This window comes from Pelobates fuscus, chromosome 6, assembly GCF_036172605.1.
Source record: "Pelobates fuscus isolate aPelFus1 chromosome 6, aPelFus1.pri, whole genome shotgun sequence".
Classification (NCBI taxonomy): Eukaryota; Metazoa; Chordata; class Amphibia; order Anura; family Pelobatidae; genus Pelobates; species Pelobates fuscus.
Genome location: NC_086322.1, coordinates 200,774,465 through 200,801,356, shown reverse-complemented (window position 1 = coordinate 200,801,356; position 26,892 = coordinate 200,774,465). Strand labels below are relative to the sequence as shown.

Below are 26,892 nucleotides of genomic sequence, written 5' to 3'. Positions count from 1 at the left end.
CTTGCTGAACCCAATACAGATTACACAGTAATACATTAAATTACACCAATTATTTCCCAAAACCACAATTAGTTTATACAAGGTGTTTTTATTTCTTTTTTTAATCAAAACCACACATTGTCTTTTGGATTATACTGATATTTCTCTATTAGAAAAAAAAAAAAGGTATAGTCTTTCCATTTTTTTTTTGTATTAGAAATGTTACTGTATAGTTGAGCTTATGTTTACCAAAAAAAACCAAAAAAAACTTCATTAGTTAATTGTTCTTTAACAGTACTAGAACAAAAATTGGCACAAATATTACAATAGAAAACAGAATATATTTCCTAGAATTATAAAATTAAAATGATATAAATAATGTTAGCTAGGCATAATTTACATTAGGGTACAACAATACTCATAACAGGAAAAAGACAGCCAAGATTAAAGTATAACAAATATGGATAGACACTATTGCACCTAACAGACTAGTATCTGTAATAACAAATACAGAACACAGAGCTTTTTAGCTCTGTTTGCAAACAGAAATTGCTTACAATGAAGTGCTTGTAAGACTGCAGATTTAGAAACACTCAGAGTACCATAATAACTACAGCCTGCTGGAGTGGTTATGGTGCCAGGAGTGAACTGGTGTCATCCCACGATAAGTAGTCAAACAGTTTTAAATGGTTTGACAACTTACCATGGTCCTACCAAGCACCTATCCCAGTTATAAGTCTTCTTTTACAGGAATCCAGTTACCTCTACAGAGCTAAGCAGGGCCATGGTCATTGGCGGAGAGGGTCAAGTGGGACCCAGGAAAGTTGTCAAACTGTACTAAAAAAAATAAAAAATAAAAATAGATTAAATGCTTACTGTGAGATGGCGCCAGGACACTCCAGGCACCATAACAACATCTGTGCGATGTTTTTATGGTGTGTTCCTTTTTAAAAAGGCATAAATGGCATTTTAAATCCCTAAGTAAGGGAATTATTAAAATAAAAAAAAATGCAACAATGTAAAACACTAAACGGGACACTACAAGCACAATAGAAAGGAGGCGTTCTCCGGTTCTCTTCCACCGCAGTCTATACTCTCTTGCACAGTGGTTTCAGTTGTTTCTTTTCAAGAATGAAACAGACAGGTGGTAACAGACCGCATTTGCCAGAAACCACTGTGGGCAGGGATTCATGGGGTGTTCTAAGTGTTTCAACCATGAACAACAGGATGGCCAGCACTGCCTGAAATGGTTACTGGAAAATGGCAAAACAAGAAAATGAAGGAACTTCTAAAAAAGGTGGGTATCCCTTGCCATTTCTTTTTATAGGTATACTGTACTTTTTAATGCATTAAAGACCAAGGACTCATGGAGTGCCCGTTTAAAACAAATTGAAACAAGTAATTCAGCCTAAATGTCGGAGAACAGTGTTATTTGGGAAATGGCTGCTTTGACCTTAGCTGTGCTTAAAACAGTAGATCAGGTCACATGTTATTGATTCTGCCTATACAAAACATATTTACATATACACAACCTTGAGACGTGCACAGTTTGATTCACAGTTTCAGTGTTTTGTACGATGCATTCTTTAGGTGAGTTTCTTCATAAAATACAGTTTCAGGTATGCAATTGTAAGAAATATTACAAGCATGCAAGCCAAAGCCAAATGGTTCTGCCACAAGCCCCAGGTGCTGTAGTCTATTCCTTGGCTGTCTAAATACTCTTCTCCAGTGCATCTGGAGGAAAAAAAAACAAGATCATGAAAATGAGAATGCATCTGATGTATGCTCAACTTAAAGCTATGGAATCTGAATCACCTGAAATGTTTGTTACATGCATCAATCAGTTCTAAAACTGCACAATGTTATTTTTTTAAATCCAACCATCTTAGACTTGCATACTAGGTTTTAAAACTATCATATTTAATACATTCATAAAACATAGGATGCCGAAAGCAAATCAGAACATGGCATTTGCACAGTTTAGCTCATTAACTCAGATCTCTCCTTTGTGCGTGAAGAGCAAATGCAGAGTCATTACTCTGTGATGATGCTTTAACCCAGGGTATGCCAAGGAAGTTTGAACACTACATGACGATACAATGACAATTTCTGATGACAGACTTACTTAATGAAATTCACAATACACATAGCAAACACAGGTAGCCATTGTTAAGACAGACAGTAAATGAGATTCAGCTTCTAGACTGTAAGCTGGTTTGAGCAGCTACCTATTGTTCCTGTGTCACCTGTGTGGTTCATCCCCATTATTTGTTCATAATGTTCATTTCACATTGTTTTTTTTACTGAAAATGGCTAGAAGAGCAGTTTGATAGGACTGGCTGATGACAAATATGCAGAAAGTTGAATTTCTGTGTGATCGGAAAAATTAACACTGGAAGGGCTGCATAGGCAACTAACACAGCAAGATAAGATTCAAAACCGTTTGGAAAAAGTTTGACAAATTACTGGCAGACAGCCCCACCAGGGACTCATGGCACCAAAACCACTCAAGTCCACTCTAGTGCTTATTGGGCCTGGAGTGTCCCTTTAAATAGAACCTGTCATGACAGATAAGGGTTTGCAGTTTTCTAGTTTCAATATTTTTTACGGTCCTCAACACTTTTTATTCACTAAACACCTGATTTATGTCCGGAAGCACAACATTGGGTGAACAATCAGATCACAGTGGCAATGTTCACATTTATTAAAGCCAAATGCAGTTGGAATTTGTTCAGTCCCCACGAGCAAATCTGCAGCAATCGCCTGGATGCATTCAGTGCTTTCTTATCTAAATCCTATATAAAAAGTATAACAATAAAATATAAAATACAGTTGCAAGAAAAAGTATGTGAACACTTTGGAATGATATGGATTTCTGCACAAATTGGTCATAAAATTTAATCTGATCATCATCTAAGTCGCTACAATAGAGAATCACAGTCTGCTTAAACTAATAACACACAAAGAATGAAATGTTGCCATGTTTTTATTGAAACACACCATGTAAACATTCACAGTTCAGGTGGAAAAAGTATGTGAACCCCTAGACTAATGACATCTCCAAGAGCTAATTGGAGTGAGATGTCAGCCAACTGGAGTCCAATCAATGAGATGAGATAGGAGGTGTTGGTTACAGCGGCCCTGCCCTATAAAAACACACACACACACACACACACACACACACACACACACACACACACACACACACACCAGTTCTGGGTTTGCTTTTCACAAGAAGCATTGCCTGATGTGAATGATGCCTCGCACAAAAGAGCTCTCAGAAGACCTACGATTAAGAATTAATGACTTGCATAAAGCTGGAAATGGTTATAAAAGTATCTCCAAAATCCTTGCTGTTCATCAGTCCACAGTAAGACAAATTGTCTATAAATGGAGAAAGTTCAGCACTGCTGCTACTCTCCATAGGAGTGGCCGTCCTGTAAAGATGACTGCAAGAGCACAGCGCAGACTGCTCAATGAGGTGAAGAAGAATCCTAGAGTGTCAACTAAAGACTTACAAAAGTCACTGGCAAATGCTAACATCCCTGTTAGCAAATCTACAATACGTAAAACACTAAACAAGAATGGATTTCATGGGTAGATACCACAGAGGAAGCCACTGCTGTCCAAACAAAATATTGCTGCACGTTTACAGTTTGCACAAGAGCACCTGGATGTTCCACAGCAATACTGGCAAAATATTCTGTGGACAGATGAAACGAAAGTTACGTTGTTTGGAAGAAACACACAACACTATGTGTGGCGAAAAAGAGGCACAGCAAACCAACATCAAAACCTCATTCCAACTATGAAGTATGGTGGTGGGGGCATCATGGTTTGGGGCTGCTTTGCTGCATCAGGGCCTGGACAGATTGATCAAAGGAAAAATGAATTCCCAAGTTTATCAAGACATTTTGCAGGAGAACGTAAGGCCATCTGTCTACCAGCTGAAGCTCAACAGAAGATGGGTGTTGCAACAGGACAATGACCCAAAGCATAGAAGTAAATCAACAACAGAATGGCTTAAACAGAGGAAAATATGCCTTCTGAAGTGGCCCAGTCAGAGTCCTGACCTCAACCCGATTGAGATGCTGTGGCATGACCTCAAGAAAGCGATTCACTTACAGGATGGCAACATAAGGACGCTGGACTCCCTCCTAGGGGATACTCCCCGGACCCATCTCATAGCATTCAGGTATATGCAAGTGACACACTTCTACAAACGCATGTGTGATAAAGAGCGCCTACATAGAGTCCTAACGTGGTTCGAGGCATTGTGCGAGAGAGGCACACCTGTGGGGAAGGCAATATCCATATTTTATCAACATCTCTTAGTTGGACACCTTACGGAAAACGACACTTTCCGCAGACAATGGGAGACCATGCTCAACACTGCCTTCACACCCACACAGTGGGAGACCGCCTTAATGTGACAACACAAGAGCTCCATCAGCTCACTATCCCAGGAAACAAACTACAAAATAATCGCGTTATGGTACCGAACGCCAGCACTCCTCCATAGGATCTTCCCGCCAACCCATCCAACTTGTTGGAGGTGCCAAGAGGAAAGGGGCACGATGATACATATCTGGTGGGAGTGCAACACCCTTGTCCCTTACTGGGAATTGATATGAAAAAACATAATCGAAGTCCTGGGAGAAATACCCACGTGGACAGCGGCTCTGGCACTACTGCATATATCACAAATGCCGATAGCAAGGTATAAAAAAAAAACGATATTACGCTATCTACTCAACGCTGCCAGGGCTCTGATCCCTATATATTGGAAAAAGACAGAGACCCCCAGTGTGGAGGAGTGGATCCGTAGAGTGGAGGGCATTCAGGGGGCGGAGTCGATGCAAGCATCTCTACTGGGTAGGGGGGACAGACATGCAGAACTGTGGCGTCCATGGTTCACATTTGTGTCCAGGATTCGATAGGTTGGAGCGGGGGAGGCTCGCGGAGGGGGGCCCGGATCCTCGGGGCGGAACCCATATCTCCTCTCATAGCTAAATACCCGTACCCTTACTCTTTTCCCCTCTCCCTTCTTCTCGATCATGATTCTCGTGACTACAACCCATTCACTTTCCTTACCATATACAAATGCACACAACCAACTTAATGAAGACATGCCACAGTCACATGACCAAAGGAAAAATAAACAAGAAACACTACCATTATGACTACTACCCATGGACATACAGTTAGATAAAGCAGAATCATGAACAGATATACGGAACAAGGGCAGATAAGGTAGCTTGGACAGGGAAACTATGAATCCTTACCACAATCACTCTACCAAAACATAAGATTAGCGAGCCCACAGGTAACTGACACGACGCGTAGCTACCACAAACATACCGCATACGATGTCACCCTTCATAGGTTCCCATACCCATCACGAACAACCCAAACGCGCTAGGCAGAGCTCGTGGATGACCGACCACGCAATATATATACACCCTGAGGGGTAACGATAGGCAATATGTACATGTTAACCAATATACACTGAGCCTTGGTTGTCTAGAATGCTGTGATGTAAGATGGTGACTGAGTTGTCCCCAGGACCAAATGTTATGATTGTTACACATTTGAACATAATGTAGCAGATACACACAGGTCGTACGTGACCTCAATCTGCTGAAAATTTAGTTGAATAAGCTGTTCTACCATTACTCTGTCTAATAAAAAAAAAAAAAAAAAAAAAAAAAAAAGAAAGCGATTCACACCAGACATCCCAAGAATATTGCTGAACTGAAACAGCTCTGTAAAGAGGAATAGTCAAGAATTACTCCTGACCGTTGTGCACGTCTGATCTGCAACTACAGGAAACGTTTGGTTGAAGTTATTGCTGCCAAAGGAGGTTCAACCAGTTATTAAATCCAAGGGTTCACATACTTTTTCCACCTGCACTGTGAATGTTTACATGGTGTGTTCAATAAAAACATGGCAACATTTCATTCTTTGTGTGTTATTAGTTTAAGCAGACTGTGATTGTCTATTGTTGTAACTTAGATGATGATCAGATCACATTTTATGACCAATTTGGAAATCAATTTATTTCCAAAGGGTTCACATACTTTTTCTTGCAACTGTAAATAGCCTTTGGGGGTCACTAAGACCACATTATAGTAATGGAGGGTTTAAACCTCCCAATGCCCCCACATACAGTGTGCGTATGGTGGGGTAAATTGGGGGCCCTAATATTAAAGAGGGAAGAACTTCACATCCCCCACTTCGTGGGGGGATAAAATTACTATTAAACTGTTGGGAACAGTATGGAATTCTGATGGCACAATGTATAGATACAATTATATTCTCTATCATTTAAGATAAAGTATTTCATGACATGTACCCTTTTAGGGTTATTTGAACTTAAAAAAAAATGACAAGCAAGCACTGAAACTGAAAACAATAGTATGATAATATACCATCAAAGTGATAGGACATTATATATTTTCTAGCTTGCATATTTTGACCTAGAATTATAAGTTTCCTGTTAAGTGAATTGTTACAATATTAAATGTTTATTGCAAAGAAAAGACTACAAAAAAATTATTTAAAAAGATTTGCAGCAGCAAATAAAGTGTAAGCTTAGGAATACTTACGTGGTGAAAGGGCTGGACACAGTGCAGTTACCGCTTGGTATAGAAGCATTGACGTTTCCTTTACAAAAGTTAATGCCAGTAAATTCATTCACCTGAAGAGCCTTAAAATAATAAATTAATGAGAACCATTATAAACAATTAACTTTCTCATACGCGTGGAAGTTTTTTTCATATATACTTTATAAATCGTGCTGTGATTAGTATTATGTATATATATATATATATATATATATATATATATATATATATATAAAATGTATTTTTTAACTTTCAAATCTATTGTGTCATTTCTCCATAGGTTATGTATGCGTAGAAGACGTATGTTCTAAAATTTACAAAACAGATGCAAACAGTGAGAGTCGGGATTTAGAAAAAGTATATATGTACAAGATATTGATTCTGCTATTAGTTCTAACGATTTTGAAAATGGTTGCTCTATGCAATAAATCTTGGGATCTGTGCAGTGTTCCTGCTAGAAACATTACAAATAATGAGATATATTCACTTTCTTATCAAGGTATAGCTCCACCTTTAGCTCCGGTCTAGGGGGCAACCAGAAACTTTGTTCCAAGCACGCTATGTCAGTTTTATGTGAGTTTTGCATGTGCCGAATGCACAACCTGGGCTCTACTCCCTTCAACCCAAAAAGTAAAGCTGAGCTGTAGATTGTTTATGCAATCATTTTGCAAACCATAATGAACAGAAATACTTACTGTCAGGCCATATCGAGGTATGCTGAAGTATTTGAGCCAGGAAAGCCAACCCATGACGGATGTCAAGTTTACCAGCAATCCAGAGAATATCTAAAAATAAAAACAAAACTGAAAGTTACTTACTACTTTCTCCTATGCATAATAAACTGCAGTGACAATATCCATGTTTCTTTAACAATATATATATATATATATATATATATATATATATATATATATATATATATATATATATATATTTTGTATAGAATCACCAGGAATTTAAGATTAATATTCTTTTATAGTTTTCCACATAGCAGAAGTAAACACTTTTATAACTCATACAGACATTGTGTAGAAGTAGAACACAACGAATAAAAATCAAGTAAAATAAGGCGCCGTGAATAATTTATAAGTGAAATTGTGTAATCAAAAAAAGGCAAGCAGCACTAGTATAAGTGCAAAATAGCTCTAAAAACACTCTATATAAAAAGAAATTGGGTAGAAAAAAAGTGCGCTGTGCCTTTAAAGATAGTGTTTCATATATACATCTGTGTATGTGTACTTTTATACATAAAGTGCAAACAGATCATATAAAAGTGCAATGCCAAATACACTATATAATGTATCTTGTGCCTCTCAAGCAAAGTGATACAATGTGTAAAGAGAGGGGCACTTACTTTTAAAACTTGAAAAGGGGGATAGTTTGGTATATCCTCCCAAGTGATGGTAATACCAATGGATGCCAGCGCTGCACAGCACCACTAGTGACCGTCTGAGTGACTGCCACTGGAGGTGTCCCTAGTGAGCAATTTAAACAGAAAACCTACTGCACTGAATGACCATACTCACCATAACAAACTAAATTAAGCTGTAGTTGTTCTGGTGACTATACTGTCCCTTTAGGGTCAGAATAACTGAACTCAGCTACTCTGGCCTTAAATTTACTTGAAATTTTCACTTTAGTAAATAACCCTGTATATTAATGGATACAGTACTGCTAAGCTAAAAGCACCCTGGACTGAGAAACTCACAATCATAAATACGAAGCAAATAGTCATAGAAAGGTTTGCGACAGTGACAACATCCTGACCAGCAGCTATAGCCATCCCCATGGAGGTGGCCGTATAGGATATCATCATGAGAGTAAACATCATGGTGAAGAAGGCTCCTGCAGTAGGTTTAAATCCTGAAGGCAAAAAAAAAAAAAAAAAAAACAGGATTAATCACTACCCACATTCAATTAAGATACAGGCCAAACTAAATTTACAGCAGTCACATGGCAGTATATATCCTTGTTGCACATTATGTAATTTGTTAACTGAAACCATGTGCAAGATTATTTTGCAATTCAGAAATATATGTGTAACTCATAAGGTTTGACATAGACAACTAGCTGATGAAATGGCGTTAAAAATTTAAATTAAAGGCGTATCCATATAACATTAATAGGGGCAGCTTTTTTGCCGCCAAAGACAAATACCTTGTTAGCCTGGCGCTAAATACAGCACTGAACCACTATACACATAAGTGGTTGTTTTAGTTTACATCTTCTAATTTTTTCTTTCATATAAAAGTGTATATTGGATTATGCCTATTAATCCAGTTGACAAGAGTATTGCAGTATGCAATGATATCTGTTTTATTGGACTAAATATTTGAAATATTATGTTAGTCCAATAAAAATAAAAAATAAAAAGAAGTGGTATCTTTGCATACTGCAATACTCTGGTATTTTGGAGAGATGCACACACACACACACACACACACACACACACACGAGAATTTGTCACTTCCGAAAAGTATTTTATGGCAATATACTTACCGATCATAAAATATATAATGCAGGTAAATATGATGCTGGGCAGTGTCCTCATAGGGATGAAATCTGCCATCAATTTGGAGAAATAGTAGGAGGATAATCTGTAATATCCGCTGATGTATTCATGTCTGCAATCAAAACACACAATTATATATTCATGATGTATTGGGTTTGGTGCCCTGTAGAGGTGATGGTGCTTTTAGAGTTCCTTTAAAAAAAAAAATGTAATACTTGAGCTTTACTACATACCAAGTGTATCTAAATCCAGTTTAATAAATGCTGGATACTTGGATGAGAGCCATTGTCACTTTGTGTTTTTACATATTTACTACGCTTCTACTCATTAAACTGGAAGATTTAGGAATGAGAAATTTCAAAACCACAAATAGTCAAGCTATAAAAATAGGGCAGTTTGCCAGTTTGGACTAAAATTAGCAATTACCCTTACGGACTCTCCAAAATCCTCAATTATCAACACTTAAGAGGGAGTATAGCATTATTAATAATTATTAAAAGAAAGCAGCTACCAAAAACAGATTTTAACTGGAACTTTCCTCTCTATATGCTAGTAAAAATCAAACCTGCCATCTTGGTTACAGGTAGAATACTATCAAACGTCAATATAGTTTACTCACATGAATATCTTTTTCTCCACAATGAAGAGCTCGATCGCGGACACACTGCTGAAACACTGGTTGGTGGTTATAAAAAACAAAGACCCCACTCTGAGAAACAAGAACAAAGAGGATCGATTAGAAGATTACAAACTGGCAGATTAAATTACTACAGAAAATACTGAATGACGAGCACAACCGTACAGATAAAAAAAAAAACTTTATTAAGTGGGTCCAATATAATAGGTATCCCAAGATGCAAATACAAAACAAAAAACCTTAGCAATAATGCAAAATGTATCCCAATTACATACATACATACATACATACATACACACACACACACAATAAATCACAACAAAAAGCGAAAGATGCTATTCCAGATACAAATCAATTAGAAAGAAAAAGCAACCCAACAAATAATACACACCATAAACAGAAAAATGCCAGAAGTAGTGAGAAGAGGGAGAAAATCAACAAGAAGCCCCCAATGTTTTGGCAAAATTGCTTTTATCAAGTGAGCCTCAGTGGGCTTCTTGTTGATTTTCTCCCTCTTCTCACTACTTCTGGCATTTTTCGATTTAGGGTATGTATGATTTGTTGGGTTGCTTTTTCTGGGTATCGAATTGATTTGTATCTGGAATAGCATCTTCGCTTTTTGTAGTGATTATATATATATATATATATATATATATATATATATATAAAATTGGGATACATTTTGAACATTTTCTGTATTTTTATGCATCTTGGGATACCTTTTTTCTAATTAATTTGTCTTAGATTAAATTACTACAGCAGAAGTTCTTAACCTTTAACTTAATAACACTCTCTCTAATGTTAAAGGACTCTTGAAAGGCAATGCTGATACAGATAAAGATAAAGATTTAGTGTGGATAATTGTTGAAGGCCTGATGAGTTTGATGTGCTTTTTCTTGCCAATTAAAACCTGCTGAAAGTAACACAGAGCCCATTAAAGAACCCCTTGCTACAAGATTTGCAACTCTACATATTGAATTGCTCCCTTCCTTTCCACAATTTAAATGCAAGTCCCCAAAACAGCATTTAAACCTTTGGGCAGATCAGGGGTTAAACTTTCACGGTTACATCCCTCTGCAGTCATGGTTTCCATATTTTCCAGGCTTTTAAACATTTGTGTGTTTCAGGTTTATGACTACACTATATTATACTGCAAACAAGGTGTGGGAGTATTTGCACATCAGTGAGAGACAACCCTACAGTTCTCATGAAACAGCAGACCAACATAAGCTTATATACATATGTAACAAGCTATGCGATTTGGTTGTTATGGATTTTACTGGTGCGATAGACCCTACAATTCAGAAAGAACTGGTATGTGTGGCAGGCAGAGGCAGGAGGACCAAAATGAAACCAAATGTATTCTGATTGAGTGAAAGCACCAAGCAGCCAATTAGAATACTGCTGGAATGGAACGCATTGGTGAGTGACCCAAAAAATGTAAGATTATTACTGAAACAAATTAAAAGTAGGCGAGATGTGGATATGATACATACATGTGTGTTCTAGAACTATAAACGGGAGCAGGCTGGGCACCTTCTCATGTTGAGCTGAAAGCTCCTGTAAGGAGTTTTCCATTAGCTCCACTGAGCTATGCATGGCATTCTGGTCTGTTTCATTGGCTCAGAGTATCAGCTGAATTCTCTTCAATAAAGAGAACACTGTAACACCAGACATATCCCTCTGCGCAGGGAACACGTGGGCAGAGGAGAATGCTTCCAGCACCTGGCGGAACGCAGGCAACTTGTAAGACAGTTTGCTTATTACCCTGGCACGGCAGTCCTGGTACCATAAACACTACAGTGGGCTGTATTGGTAATGGTGCTTTTAGTGTTCCTTCAATGTCCTGTTAAAAATATTTCTTCATAGTACACAATCATCAAATTCATACAAAATCGTAAAAAATCATCATAAATCATCAATAAAATAAAAAAATAAATAAAAGACTCTCGCCTTATACAAGCACAGGAGGTTATTTACCTGTTCTGAATCCCACTGGAATCTTCTGTCACACCAAAGAAAATGGCTCCAACAATCAGCGATAGTACCAGGGCGATCAATAGCTGTAAGAAACAGAACATTGCAACCTTTCAGAGATTTTCCAACAAGGCAAGATTTTTGACTTGGAACGTGCACTATTGAATAAAACATAAAAAAATTACTTATAACGTGTGTTAATCTTTTAAAGGGTTTTTTTCATTATATCCTCAGTTTTCTATTAAATTTAAAGGGACACAATAGTCACCAAAACAACTTAATGAAGCAGTTTTGGTGTATAGATCATGCCTCTGAAGTCTCATTGCTAAATTCTCTGCCATTTAGGGGTTAAATCGCTTTAGTTTTGGTTTATGCCTAGTCACACCTCCTCTGAATGTGGCTGACATAGTCTGACATTGGCATAGTCAAACATTGCAAATGAAGATGATGAACAGAAACAGAGAAAGCATACAGGTAAGTGGGGAAATTAAGTTATGCCGACTGCCAGGTGCACAAGACATGGTTCATACCAATGATTGACAGGAAACTAAGATGGACGCACCCAGTTGCAGAATAGAGGTGTGGAGTTCTACATTTTTTTTTTTTTTTTTTACACCCCCAAAAAGAAAACTACAAGTTACTGATCTTCACCAAACTGAATACCACTAGTCTATTGGCACCCTTATGTCACAGTATAACCCAGAGCAACCTTGTAGTGTTAATGGCTGTAGTAGACGGTGTGTGATTTTCACAAAATTTGCATTTTAAAATGTAAACAGGAAATATTCAGATAGATCTGTATAATCGTAAAGGGCTATTCTAAGCACAAAAGCAACCTATGCTGGTTGCAAGGTTTTAGGTACATAATATTTCCTGGTCTAAGTCTCCCTGTGCAGTATATATTTTCATTGACATAAAATGAAGAGTTTAATCTCCAAGATGCATTCATCTTGGATGCAACCACAGCTTGGACGTAAGTAGGCACATGTATAGCCTGCCGCTTGGAATGAATGTGCATATTTAACTTTAAATGTGTTCATTATACAGTTCTTTATTCTCATATTGTAATACATGCAAGAAACTGCATTGTATTGGGGGAAACACAATTTTAGGAGCTCTACTTAATTTCTGATTTGCTCTATTAAGCCAATACTTAAACAGGAAAATCTAATATTTTGGAAACACGTTACGGCCAAGTCTTTTAAATCCTTTAAACACTTTAGGAAATTTCTTCCACAACAACACATTGTCCATATATTGGAGTTAGTGCCAATAATCCCCAGAACCTGTGAAGCAGATTAGGAGATTAACTCAAAACAAATTAACCTTCCAGGAGTATTGTATGGTTAAAAAAGGTGGGTGAAACACTTCTAAATTATTGGTATCAGGCCGATCGCTTAAGTACAAGCGGTAAGGATTCATTAGCCTGTAATTCTTTAAAGCGCTGGATAAGTGGTACTGTATTACTAAGAACCCGCCAAAAAGATCAAGGGGCACAGATTATACGGTCATTAAGCCATTTGTGGTGGAAAACAAGGATCATATCAAGATCAATTTAAGTCAGCTAAGCCCAAATAGTTTAACGAACCGTGTACCAATGTATCCAAAGCGTTGGAATTCCAACACTAATGAGGTGTCGGGAACATGAAAGCATGAGAGGTGTGCACACCCAAATAGAAAGAAATAAAAAATAAAAAAAGCCAAGACAATTAGTGCAGCATTTCTGCAAATCTGTGGGACTAATTCCTGTCACAAGGTCAAGCTCCAACAAAGCAATTTTTAGGACAGCAATAATATCAGCCTTCAGATGCTTAACTCTTCAAGAACATTGTCTTTTCGATGACTGGAACAGCCGTGGATTGCAAAGTAAAAATACAGACATGGGATAAAAAAAAAAAAAAAAAAAAAAAGTACCAATAGTTCATATTGGACTTCTCTATAACATCCCCATGTCAACAATCATAATCAGATGTAAAAAAAAATAATTTAAAAAAAAATTGCATTGTTAGGGTAAAGGGTAGACGGATGACGAATACACTGTGTTAGATCTGCCTCTTGCCTCCACACCTAAGCACATTTCATTGTGTGCATAAGGACATCATTAGATTACCTGGGCAATGGATGCTTGTGGGTTGCCTAACAGATTTTTGAAAGACCTCCTCGACACCCACTTGAGCTGGTGAAAGAACGAAGTGTTGTACGTGATTTGTCTCGAAAAGAAATTGGTCTTCACTCGTTCTCCCTGAGACAGCTTCTCTAGTTCAGCTATGGTTTCATGGTAGTATTGAGTTTTGCAGAATTCATCGGCCAACCTGTCCACTACAGACTGAACACCTCCATCGTGCACCTCGTTTTCATCTTCAGGAGATAAACAGTAAACAATTTCGTTAATAGAACAGGCAGTTATATAAAATATAATTACCACATTTTCAATTACTTTAAAAAAAAAAAATGTCAGGCCTTTAAGGTCTTGCATTACACAGTTTTCACCTAGGGTATAGGTAAGCTGGTCTTTGATATGTCACAGAAAGACTCTTTAAATCCATATATATTAATAAAAAATAAATAAAAATAAAAAAAATGAAAATAAAACCAAACCTTATACAATAAAGATCCCACTTTTTACAAGGAGTCCATTGTGGTTTAGGTCTGAAATTGCACAAAATCACCAGATTTTAAAAAGTGAACATATTTACACAGCTTGTCACACCAGGAAGAATGGAAAATACGTCTGCAGAGTTTCCATTTGCATTCTTCAGTGAACAAAGGTACAGGTTCAACAAGATTCTACAGACCACCTGTAACACCTACTAATGGCCCCAGCGTCCTACCTATTGGCACATCTTCCAGTTTGTTCATCGCTGCCACTGCTGTGGAATCCCCATTGATAATGTCCAGAAAATAGTCAGCAGGATTGTTATGAGCCTCACATTCATAACCTAGAAAAATTACACAAATTAAAAACACATTTGAATTTTTTTTTTAATGCAAATATTTAAAGAGGAACGGTCACTTGCGGAGAAGTAAACACTAAAACAGCATTATATCATAATGCAGTGGAGGCAAGTAAAACATACTTATTACGACACAGCAGCATCACTGAGTGTTACCCAATTTACATATTTTGACTGGCTTTGTCCAGCAAAAGTATGTAGGTAAACACATCAAGAATAAAATTCATTTTACAAATATTTTAGCACAACCAATAGCTATCTTAGTCAGCAATTTGACAGTGCAGACAGTTCCTTTTTAATCTAGAAGTAAACAGATGAAAGCACTGAAAGTGAAGTCCTTACCCTGTTCTGTAAAGTAATCTAGAGCATACTGGGCCGGTCCGTGGTATAACATTTTTCCTCCAGCCAGGAGAGTCAAACTATCAAACAATCTGAAGATGGAGTAACGAGGTTGATGTATAGAGAAGATGATGGTCTTCCCTTGCCTAGACATTCTGAATGGCAATAACAACAAAGAAAGAAAAACTCAATTTTAATCATTAAGAGTATTGGAAACATTTCTTCAACTCATGTAAACATGGCACTACTGGACCAACTTTTTTTCCTTGGCTTATATTATCTCTGGACCCCAACTGTGAGCTACAAAATACTGATGGTTGTGGCAGATTTGTATATATATTTTTTTTTTTTTTAACGTTAAAAAAATTAGAAATAAATATTCTAAAAAAAAGTCTATTTTTTTTTAAATTATATATGAATATTATAGATTATATCTCTATAAACAGTCCCATGCTAAAGAGAAGCAGTATAGTCTGCAGATGAAAAGACAAGAAAACCAATAATAAAGTAATTAGTAGCCTCACCTTTTCAGCAGCAGTAGAACAGCATTGGCAGTGCTGGCATCCAAGCCAGTAGTAGGTTCATCTAAGAACAACACATTAGGGTTTATGATGAGCTCCATTCCAATGTTGGTCCTCTTTCTCTCTCCTCCCGAGACTCCACGGATGAGTGGAGTGCCAACCTAAAGTAAGAGGAAAGCTACACAGTGAAAAACACATAATTCCAGGGTGTTTCTTTAATCCTAATGACCCAGCATTATGCAGCTGGTGTAGACGGATTATTTGGTGGTAGTGGGGTGCCACAGTAAACAGCCAGCATGCACCGACATTGGGTTTAAGTCACATTGTTCCAAAGAGGGTACATTTACATATAGATAAAATTGCAAGAGTCAAATATGACACAAATTAACAAACACAAATTCTTCATATATTGAGACACAGACTTCAAATCATTCCTGCTGCACTCATGCCATGGGAAGAAACTCAGATCACAAGTAATGTATTTGGATTAGGTGGTTTCACATCGTACCAATGCAAGGCAAGACACAAGAAGGATATATAGGCATCTCCAGTAAGAGACATACATTACCTTGGAATCTGCCACCTTGGTCAATCCTAGCTCCTTGATAACCACATCTATCCTCTCATCTTTCTCCTTCTGCCTCACTGTATTTGGTAGCCGCAAGGCTGCAGAGAATTGGAGATTCTCTCTTACGGTCAAAGTTCCCATCACAACATCATCCTGTAAAATATCAAGCCAAGGACTCTTAATGCTATCCAGTGACTCAAAAGTAAACATTGAAAATACGCCATTCCTATCCTACCTGGAGCATGTTGCCAAGTTTAAGTATGTTTCGTGCTATATCATTTTATCCAGTGATTTTGCAGAAGACCAGCTAACAGATTATATAACTGGAGTTGATTACACACTAAGGTGGTTCCCTGCTAGTGGATGAAACCCATTGTTCCTGATGCAAGATGTTCATGCTACCATCTTCTACTTTCTGTAATTACTGACAAGTGCATTTTATTGGAATTTGTCGGCGCTATATAAATAATAATACTCAATTTACACACTATATTAAGAGAGTCCCACTGTATACTCACTTGTACGACATAACCAGAAGTACATTTAAAGTTGGGTGGCTGGGGCTTCCCATCTACTAGCACCTCGCCAGATAGACCATGAGGATCTTTCCTAGCAGCAAGAATATCCAGAAGCCTACAGAGAAGAAAACATTTGAGAATTTTACTCCCTACATTGTTTTCAATGTGCCAATGACAATTGGCTATTGCTCAGTATCCTACACAATCTTCCGGTTTTGCTCCCGTGAGCTCTAGTAGGCGGAAGGTTAGGTTTACCATAACGATATATTAGTGTAATGTATGCATTTACAGTGACGACTGTGCCTGTCTGTCGCCTTAGAGATTGCATGACAGCTCTCAAATTATTTTTTTCTTTGCAATGTATGCTACCTAATGCATTTCTTTAAATGTGTTGATGACAATTTGATATTACTTTGTATTGTGCACTAACATAATGCTCTGTCATCTGTTATTTCTTATGCCGAAGCAATTAAACTATTGAAAGAAAAATAAATACAAATATTTCCTCTTTCACTACAGGCCTTTTTTGCCCACATTTTGCTAGGGCTTGATGTACAGACAGACCGTCATAAACCAAGACGATTCCATCCCATTGTAATACATAATATTTCTGTTTTAAGCAACTCCAGAAAATATTTTGTAAAAAGTCAGAAGGGCTACCTTTTGGTTACCGTCAGCTTTTTGTAAGGCTAAGTGATAATGTGCTTGTCCTGCCTTTACACAAGTTACTCAAAGTATGTATTGCCCAAACTCCATGTCTGACACTAGCCTCAAATACTTGAGATACCAAGACCTGTTCGGAGAGGAGAGATGTATAAAGTATTTGTTTGTTCTTAGTGTATATGTTAGTGTAAATTATTATATCTTGAAGATGGAATGTAGACTAGTAAGAAAAACAAACAATCTACATACGCTGGATCACTAGACTTGTGATTGGACTAAGTTATTGACAAAGATAATATATAAGAATTATATAATAAGAGTAATATATATATATTTCTGTAACATAAGTAATGCTGCTTTAATATTACCCGTGTTCCAATGACAATGGAGAATTGGAGTGCAAGCTTTCAAGGCAAATTAAGTTTAATAAAAAAAAAAAAAAAAACACAGTCAACCTGAAAATAAATAGCAAAACAAACAATCTGAATAACTCACGATGACTTTCCGCAGCCTGTAGGTCCCAAAATGGCATTCAGACCGGGTCTCATCAAACCACTGAAAAATAAACAAAAAGTACAGCATATTACTGGCTTTTTAAAACCACTGGAAGGGAGCTCTGAAAAGGACTCCACATGTGTAGCTAGATTTTCTTTTTCTTGCATTAGACCAGTTGTGTTTAACCACCAGTTCAAGAAACCAAATGTGGTTCCCATACCATTTCGGAGAATTCTCAGTGGATGAACAGGCACATTATGTTTGACTATGCTTTAGGCAACTATTCAAAAATTCACTGTTTATTGTACAGTGACACTGGAGGTTTTATACAAAAATATTTGAATGTTATTTCTATTGAAGTTGAAAACAACTGCATTAGATTAATCAGGCACTTTATCAGCTGGGTAGGGCATTGGTAACATCACTGCCTTGGAACCCAAGTCCAATTCCCAGTCAGACCAACTCACAAATAAGTGTCCTTAGGCATATATACATCATTAGGAGTCTTGCCTAGTGCAAATCCGCACAGATTGTAACCTCTAAGACAGTATTCCATTTCTAGAATTGTAAGCTTCTGCGGAATATGTTGGCACTATATAAATGCTTACAATAATAATATTACTACACTCGGTGGCCATTATTGCTATGCCAAAGACAGCATTCAATATCTGATGAATGTGCATTGAGAGGTACCATTCTGCTTGCAACTGTTGTAAAGGGTGGTTAATTTATGTGGCAGCTTAACACATGCCTCAAACAACCAATGTAATAAAAACATTCCATTGTAAAAATAAATAAATGTAGCAAATCAAGTGATATTTTAATTTGAAGAAAAACCACAGCATAAGGCCAAAATCTATCAAATTAAATTGACTTCTGTTGGTTCCCAAAGTAAGACTGGAGTGTCATTTTAAGGTTACTCCTAAGAACACTATGATCACAAATCTGAGATCAATTCAGTAATCTTCGGAATCCTCATCACTTGACTACATTATACAATACCAATAATAAACTGCAAGTCATGAATAACAAAGGTTCAACAAGTGCATTACAAAAGTAGCAGTAATAGGGATTGTCATCTTTTAAAAAAAGATCATATAGTGATAACAATAATTCATGTACACAAGCGTGCAGGCGTTGAACCTTCCTCCTTGTTATAAAAACAGTCAAGGAATGTTTACATGGCATTCTGAAAGTTCAAAGCACTAAACTAGATCACAGAGGAGATTAGACACCCCTTACCCACTGAGCAATATTCGTTACTTGTTAACTGCTCACTCTGTCTGCATGTCAGATTTGTAATAAGCGAGCAATTTTAAAACCTTTAAAGCAGGGCTTGACAAATTTGTTTGGAATCTATGAGCCAGCTAAAAAAGATAGAAGGCAGGTTTTTTGTTTTTTTAGGGACACTAAAGTCACCAAAACCACTACAGATTAATGTACTTGTTCTGGTGCCAATAGCTTGTCCCTGTAGCCTTTTCAATGTAAACACTGCCTTTTAACAGAAAAGGCAGTGTTTACATTGCTGCCTACTAAGACCTCTAGTGACAGTCACTCAGACGGCCACTAGAGTCCTGTGTCAGTGCTCTGCATGGAGGCGCTGAATGTTACCCATAGAGAACATGCAAAATGTCCTCCCAATGCTTTCCTACGGGAAAGCATTGGCTTAGCTACGATCATTAAGATCTCAGCTATGGGGTCGGGACAAGCCACAGCGAAACCAGCACGGCGTGGGAAAAAGGGGGAGTAAAACAGCAATCATGTGATCGGAGAGGGGGGAGGTACTTAAACAGACACACTCTCTGACAGACAAACACACGCACACAGTATAGAAGATCACTGCTCCCTCGCACGCTGCCCCAGCCTGCCGCCTCCATGCAGCCCAGGGCAGCAGCCTCCACGATCCCTAAGCCGGCAGCCTCCATACCTCCCAGGGTTTGCCCAGCCAGCAGCTTTAAGTAAAAGGCTGACAAATCCCAGGCAATTTGTAGAGCCCTGCTTTAAAGGGCTACTCCAACCCTTTTCATGTGTTTTATATTACCTCATAATGCTACCTAGGTCATTCCCCCCTGTAAACTGTGGTTGGGGGAGAGTTCATTATTAGTATGTTATTTATATAGCGCCAGCAAATTCCGTAGCGCTGTACAATGGGTGGACTAACAGACATGTATTTGCAACCAGACAAGTGGACGCACAGAAACAGAGGGGTTGGGGGCCCTGCTCAATGAACTTAAATACTAGAGGGGGTGGGGTATAGTGACACAAAGGGTATAAGTATAGATAACAAAGTACGTTGCTAGAAAAGTATTCACTTAGTAGGTTTGTTTTTTTTACATTTAAAACCTGTAATCCAGTGCTGGGCAAAGTCATGTGTGCTAGGGTTGTAACGAGCCCCCAACACAAAAGGTAATTATCTCTAGATGTGAAAAATCACTAAAGTGGTCATGGTGATTGGAGTAAGGGTTCAGCTGGTGACCTAATAGTCCACAAACCATAGCCTGCACCTACAGGTTAGCTCAGTCCATGTAAGCTTACAGACAACCAGAAATTAAGAGTTTATAAAAAAAATATATAAAATTTAAAAAAAGCATGGTGGGAAAACAATGACGGAGTAAAAATCAGTGCTAGATCACAGAGCAATACTGTGGCCAAATAGTTTGCGACCCTTGGTAATATTTTGACAATCATAGCAGGCTGTCTAAAAGACAAATTTGGGATAATGTATTTATTGTCAGCCCTTGACCCCTTAAGGCCCAAGCTTAATTTCTCTTTTACATATTCATATATACAAACATGTATTCCTGACACTATAGCTCTAATAGTGCCATTTAGGTTCACGCCATACCCTGTGGTGTGTACTTTCACATGATATATATTTTGAGCCTTATTAAACAGCCATTTTAGCACCAATTTCAGTGAAAGTTTATTATTTAAAAACAAATCTCTCTCTTTTTTTTAATATGCACATAGCAGTTTAGTGGTTTATGTTGTAAACTTGACATGCTGAAGATTGGTCTATGATGCATTTTGGGTCATTTTAGTAGCTCACATATTTAAATTACTCCATAAATGCATAGCATTTGCAAAAGTGTCTCACAAGATATATGTTGAAAATACATTTTTTGAAACTTTGTTTGTGGCATTCATTTGTATTTTTAAATGTTTATGTATACATTGTAAAAAAAGGAGAAATGCAGCACATACCGATTCCTATCACCATGACCACTTCTAAAAGCATGATTGGTTATGATGGTTGTAACCTTTAAGTTCAAATAACTTTACACCTACTCTGCACTATGCAAGCAAGGTCCATGGCACCCCCTCCTCCTAGACTTTGGGTCATTCAAATCTTATTAATGTAATTTGTAGTTTACAATAATCCTTGGTCTCGTTTATCTCTGTACCTGTGCTTTCCTTGCAATACCTCCTGATCCACCTGCTCTTACATAAGACTGCAGACAAAGCACTGTTGGTGGTGGTTACCACTAAGAGCGAAGCAGCAGTTGGCTCTTGAAACCATTCCCTTGAAAGGAACACTCCAGGGACCAAACGACTTCATCTAAATTGAATTGTCATGATGCCAGGAGGCTCCCGGGTTCATTCTTACCTTCTGGGTTAAACAATTTTCAAACAGTTTTAGCTGGAACAGGGGACAAACCTCAGCACTCCTGCCCCCCAGTCGCCGTGACTTGACTGGGGTCCTGGAACCACTTCGTCCTGGAGCCAAATGGGGGAACTCGCTCTATCCACTCCCAGGCACTGGACGACACTCAGTCCTGGGAGCTCTAGTCCTTACCAGGACTTTCCCCGCTGAATCCTCCACGCTGGAACAAGCAATTAGCCCTTTCCCCTTCCAGTAACCAGACGACACGTAGTTCTGGGAGTACAAACTGAAATGTTTTAATCTGGCCAGATGGCCTGCTTTAATACATTTTAGACACAGACAAATACGCCCATAATAATCCCACACAAAACTGGATAATCCTTCCTCCCGGACCTGAGAGGAGACTAGTTACAAACAAATATCCAACATACTCCTCTCCTGTGCCTGAGAGATAAGTGCCTGAGAGATAATTACCTGAGCACACAAACATAATTGAATTATCTCTCACTACAGAAACAGGCAATTTAACAAAATCCCCAAAATACCCTCAAAACACATGACGACCCCCACAAAAGTCACATCCCACTGATAGCCCTGGTCTGGGTGACCAACATATCCAAAAATCACCCAGATAGGTTTAGGGGTTTGTGATTTCCATGGAAGTCATCATTTTGACCGACCGTGCACATGGTCCTATGCCCAAAACAGTTCCATGAAATCAATGCCAACGGTCGGTCAAGTTCGCTAGTAAAACAAACAAACTACCGAACGGAATCCATAGTTCTACCCTGGAGCTTGTTCACCTTGTTCATGGGAACATTACCACTGAACAGTGCCCTTCTAAGTCGTATAGAACCGAGCGCAGGCGATGATGGAAGTCCAGCAGTGTTCGGGAGTTTCCGTGTCCTATTTTAGTTCCATGAACTCGACTACCAAACACCGCTGTCTGCGTTAATGCGAACAAGATGGCCACCACCTCATGGACGTTCATACGAATTGTGGCCACCCAGACGAACAATTAGAACACTGTGGTGGAACTAGTAACAAAGGTGTCAATTCGGCTTAACAAGCTCCTGGGTGGTCTCTGGTTCGTGCAGTTCCTGAACAGCATAGTCCCAAATCACATGAACAGAGCCCTTTTCAGTGTATTTTTGCATGGCCAATAGTCTGGAGGTAGGAGGCTGGCAAGCAGGCTCCTCCAGTAGCTCGTGGCAAACTCACGTTGGAAGGGGAGTTTGTCACAGATGCAACAAGAGCAAAACCTATACGACATGCCTAACAAATTTGTTTAGAATCTAGGAGCCAGCTAATAAAGTTAGGAAGTTTGTTTTTTTTGTTTTAAACAAAGATTAATTTTCACGAGAAAAATGCCATTCTTAAAGAAACACTATAGTCACCGGAAGTACTACAGCTTAATGTAGTTTTTCCTGGTGCCTATAGTCAGTCCCTGCAGGCTTTTCAATGTAAACACTGCCTTTTCAGTAAAAAAAAGCAGTTTTACGTTGCTGCTTTGTAACACCTCTAGTGACAGTCACTAGACAATCCTGGATACAGCAGCCACGTTCAGCATCTCCAAGCTCTCCACGGAGGCACTGAATGTTCCTCATACAGATTCATTAGTTCAATTTATCTCTATGAGGAGATGTTGATAGGCACAGCATGGAGTTTTGCTGTGAATTATCCTCCCGATGGCAAATCGTTTACTTAGCTGAGATCAAAAAGATTTATAATCTAAGCAGACACACACAGCGACAGGCTCACAGTTCACAAACAGACACAAACACTGACAGGCACACTCTCTCTGACAGAGACACGTATACACACTTTGTCACAAGGTGACATTTTTGTTTTAATTTACATCCACCCAGCTTTTTCAACCTGTGGGAGCTGAGTGGATCTTTCCCTGGGGTTTAGTGGGGCTGCTCTCTAATCTTCCTGCAGTTCCTCTCTGCTCCCCTGCTTGCTCTCTGTAGTGATGCCAGGGCTTGAGTGACATCATATTCTAGCTTTCGGCAAACTAAACAGCACGTGAGGGAGCAGAGATTACTGCTCCTTCAGGTGCTGCCTCAGCCGTCACCTCCATGCTCCTAAGGCAGGGCTGCTTCAAAGTTCCCCGAAGCAGCCACCTTAGTTAATGGGCTGCCAAATCCCAGGCACCAGGTCACCGTGGCGACTAGAAATTTAAGCCTGGCGTCTTGGATTTGTCGAGCCCTCCTATATGAAATTTTTAATAACTAAAAACACAAAGGATAAACATTCTCTAAAGTTTTGATATTTGGCCTTACATTAGCTTTTCCCGGATTAATTCCGAACAATTCCTAGTTTAGAGAATAATGCTGTGCTCATTTCACAGCTACTACTTCTGCTACTTGGATCAATGCTGCAGACAGGATACAGATAGCAAGTTAAATTATATAGAAATCAAAAGAAAATATTTTTATTTAACCCCTTAAGGACACATGACATGTGTGACATGTTTCATGATTCCCTTTTATTCCAGAAGTTTGGTCCTTAAGGGGTTAAAAAAATAAAGATATAAAAAAAAAAGAGAGAATATTGACATTGTATTAAATGGTGTTCATTTAACCCCTTAAGGACACAGCTTTAGAAGATTGTCTTACGCTTAATGACAAGCAATTTTTTCATTTTTTGGCCTTCAACTGCAATTTGCATATTACTAATTTATTGCTTTAATTTGATGTAACACACACACACATATATATATATATATATATACATACATACACACACACACACACACATACACAAACTTATAACAAAGAAATTCTCATGTGCATTTTGTAAAATTGGTGTGTGCTATTCCTGTAAAAAAAAAATGTTGTGTGTCTTTGGCACTATTTAGTGAAGCTACAGTGCCATATAGGAGACCTGTCCTTTTCAGTATTCACAGTAGAATTTTGAGAGATGGATTTAATGGGCCTATGCTTAAATTTGGGGTAATATTGCAGTTTGACTGTTCAAAAAAACTCCACAAAGGCCTACCATTTGTAAAAGTAGACACTCCAGGGTATCTCATATGGTGCATATTGTGCCTTAGCATTCCCCTATTTTTTCGCCAACATGTGCCAAAGTATGTGGTAAAAAATAATTTTGGGCATTTTTTTTTTTTTTACATACGGATTACATTTTTGCTGGGCATTTTGTATATTTCATATGTGCCACTAAGTTCAAAATCTCCAAATTATGCTCAGCTAAGTCTTCGGAGTAAAATAATACCCCCAATGAATGTCTTTGGCACTATTTCATGAAGCTACAGTGCCATATAGGAGACCTGTCCATTTCATAATTTACAATAGAATTTTGAGAGACGGATTTGATGGGCCCATTTTTTAATTTGGGGCATTATAGCAGTTTGAATGTTCAAAAAAAAAAAAAAGAAAAACACAAAGGCCTACAGTTTCTTAAAGTAGACACCCCAGGGTATTTCAAAAGGTATATTTTAAACCTTAGCGTAGGATCACTTTTTTTGTTAGCTTGTACCAAGTCTAGTTGCAATTAGCATATTTTCTGCCTTTTTGACACACACTTGGAGATGTTACTGTATATTTAGCAATCTTATGTGTGCTACGGCAGTATAACACCTAATATGTTGCTCAGCTATATCCTCTTAGTGCAACAATAGCCCCATGTGTACCTTTTTCCAGGATATGTGGATGTTGAAGGGGCACATTGGAGACACACCACTTTCATATTTTTCAAAAGTGGATGCTGGGCCCAAGTCTCATTTTAGCAGCTCAGTACTTCAAATTACGTCTCAAAGGCCACATCTATTTTTAAGTATAAGCAGCTCATCAATTCAAATTAATGAACAAGTGCATACTATTTGCTGTGAAAATGGGGAATAGTTGGCGTAAACTTATTTGGGGGTAATACCCGGTCATCTGCGTCCCGGGCAAAGCTGTTATGGATTCCGAAACCAAAACATAGACAGACCACAAAGAGAGAGAACACAGAGAGAGAGAGAAACTTGTAATACTGGTCCTTAGAATGGCCGGGCTATACAAGCAGAGAATAGTCAAGATACAAGCCGAGCTGGCAGGTGTGGAGCCAGGTGCCTGCCAGGTGGCACCCTGATACAAGGGACTGGTTGTCGATAGATAGGGGGGGGGGTCTTCCTTAAGGGAACTTGTGTGTGTGTGTGTGTGACGTTTATCTGTGGTTGACAACTGTTAACGACAATAATGGACTATGGTCTAGCAATTTAGCAAGTAGGGTTTTTTAGTCCCGGATAGGATCAAGTCTCTGTTCGTGCAGTCGAGCTGGCAGCTGGGACGAATGGCGTTATTTGAGAGAGGTTCCAGTTGTGAGTGGCTGTCCGTCTGTCTTTGGTCGTCGTCTGGGGCGGTAGGCCCAGTGCCGTGAGGAGGGATGGGGTGTCTGAAGGTGATGAAATTTTGTGTATTGTCCCTTTGTGGTTTACCTCTAGGAGTCTGGGGGGCATCCAGCGGTATTTGATGCCCACTGATCTCAGTCGGCTTGTGAGGGATCTCCGCCACTGCAAGGTGGACCTCGTGAGGTCTTGATAGAAGGTCAGGCTAGAGCCTTCGAAAATGAGCGGTGTCTTGCCCCGCAGTGCTATCCAGATGGCGATTTTGTCTTGGGAGTTTGAGAAGCATGCTTTGACGTCCTGTACAGCATCCGCTGGGGCCCTGCTGGACTTGGGCAGGCGGTAAGTCCCATCCAGGGTGACTTGCTTGGCATGGGAAGCTGGTAGGATGGTGGCCACAAGTCGCCTCATGTAGTGGGGGAGCTCCTCTGGGGTTACTGTGTCCGGTATACCCCTTATCTTAAGGTGGTTTCTCCTGGATCTGTCATTCAGTAGAGCTTGTTGTAGTGAGATTGATTGTTGCATGGCATTTAGGTGTTGGATAGCCTCATGTACAATGGTCATGCCTTGTTTAAGGTCTGCAATATCCCCCTCCCCATGCTCACTCTGTCCGTGACTTTCTGCATGTCTTTTATGGTGGCTACCTTAGTCGCTGGAAGTGTTTTAATTTCTCCCACCAGGTTTTGGAAGTCTCGTTGGGTGACCGGAGCGGACCCGTCTTGTGCAGCCATCTTGTGCTGTTCGGGCTGCGAGCGTGTTTTGGGTTGAGGAGAGTTCTCGGGTGTGCTCGCGGCCATGCTGTTCCCGGGTGGCGCCATTTTAAGTTGTGGCTGCCGTTGGAGCAGAGTCCCAATGTCCTGTGCCCCTGATGGTACTTGTGGAGGTGATTTCTGGGCCCGACGTCCCATTTCAGCGGCAGGCTCAGCTTGATGTGCAGATCCCTCTTCTGATGTTCCCGGCGAAGGCGCCAAACAGTGCTGCCAGATCCTGACCTTGAGTGCCGTGGTAGGCCCCGGTTTTCCGTTTCTTCCGTGGCGCCTTGGCAGCTTGGAAGAACGGCATGTTTCAGGTCGAGGTTGTGCTCCGATCCTGTCGGGTGAGTTACCCTTGTGATTGGGTATTTTAGTGAGTTTTGGGGTGTTTTCCCGATG

General features: G+C 39.0%; 1 protein-coding gene across 4 annotated transcripts in view; it reads right to left on the bottom strand.

Annotated features, from left to right (window-relative positions):
- Window positions 1–228: 228 nt before the first annotated feature.
- ABCG2 (ATP binding cassette subfamily G member 2 (JR blood group)) overlaps window positions 229–26,892 on the bottom strand; it is a 145,097-nt gene continuing 118,433 nt past the window's right edge. For 3 of the 4 annotated variants that reach the window (XM_063458652.1, XM_063458651.1, XM_063458653.1), the window contains exons 3-16: window positions 17,790–17,849; window positions 16,632–16,746; window positions 16,114–16,266; window positions 15,549–15,706; window positions 15,028–15,179; window positions 14,563–14,670; window positions 13,842–14,089; window positions 11,735–11,817; window positions 9,737–9,826; window positions 9,105–9,229; window positions 8,314–8,468; window positions 7,301–7,390; window positions 6,588–6,688; window positions 230–1,713 (exon numbers count right to left, since the gene is read on the bottom strand). In XM_063458652.1, coding sequence (XP_063314722.1) covers window positions 1,566–1,713; window positions 6,588–6,688; window positions 7,301–7,390; window positions 8,314–8,468; window positions 9,105–9,229; window positions 9,737–9,826; window positions 11,735–11,817; window positions 13,842–14,089; window positions 14,563–14,670; window positions 15,028–15,179; window positions 15,549–15,706; window positions 16,114–16,266; window positions 16,632–16,746; window positions 17,790–17,849 — 1,786 coding nt within the window. In that variant the 3' untranslated portion in view covers window positions 230–1,565. Of the gene's footprint in view, window positions 1,714–6,587; window positions 6,689–7,300; window positions 7,391–8,313; window positions 8,469–9,104; window positions 9,230–9,736; window positions 9,827–11,734; window positions 11,818–13,841; window positions 14,090–14,562; window positions 14,671–15,027; window positions 15,180–15,548; window positions 15,707–16,113; window positions 16,267–16,631; window positions 16,747–17,789; window positions 17,850–26,892 lie in introns of all 4 variants that reach the window. The other variant, XM_063458650.1, reaches the window with a different exon arrangement.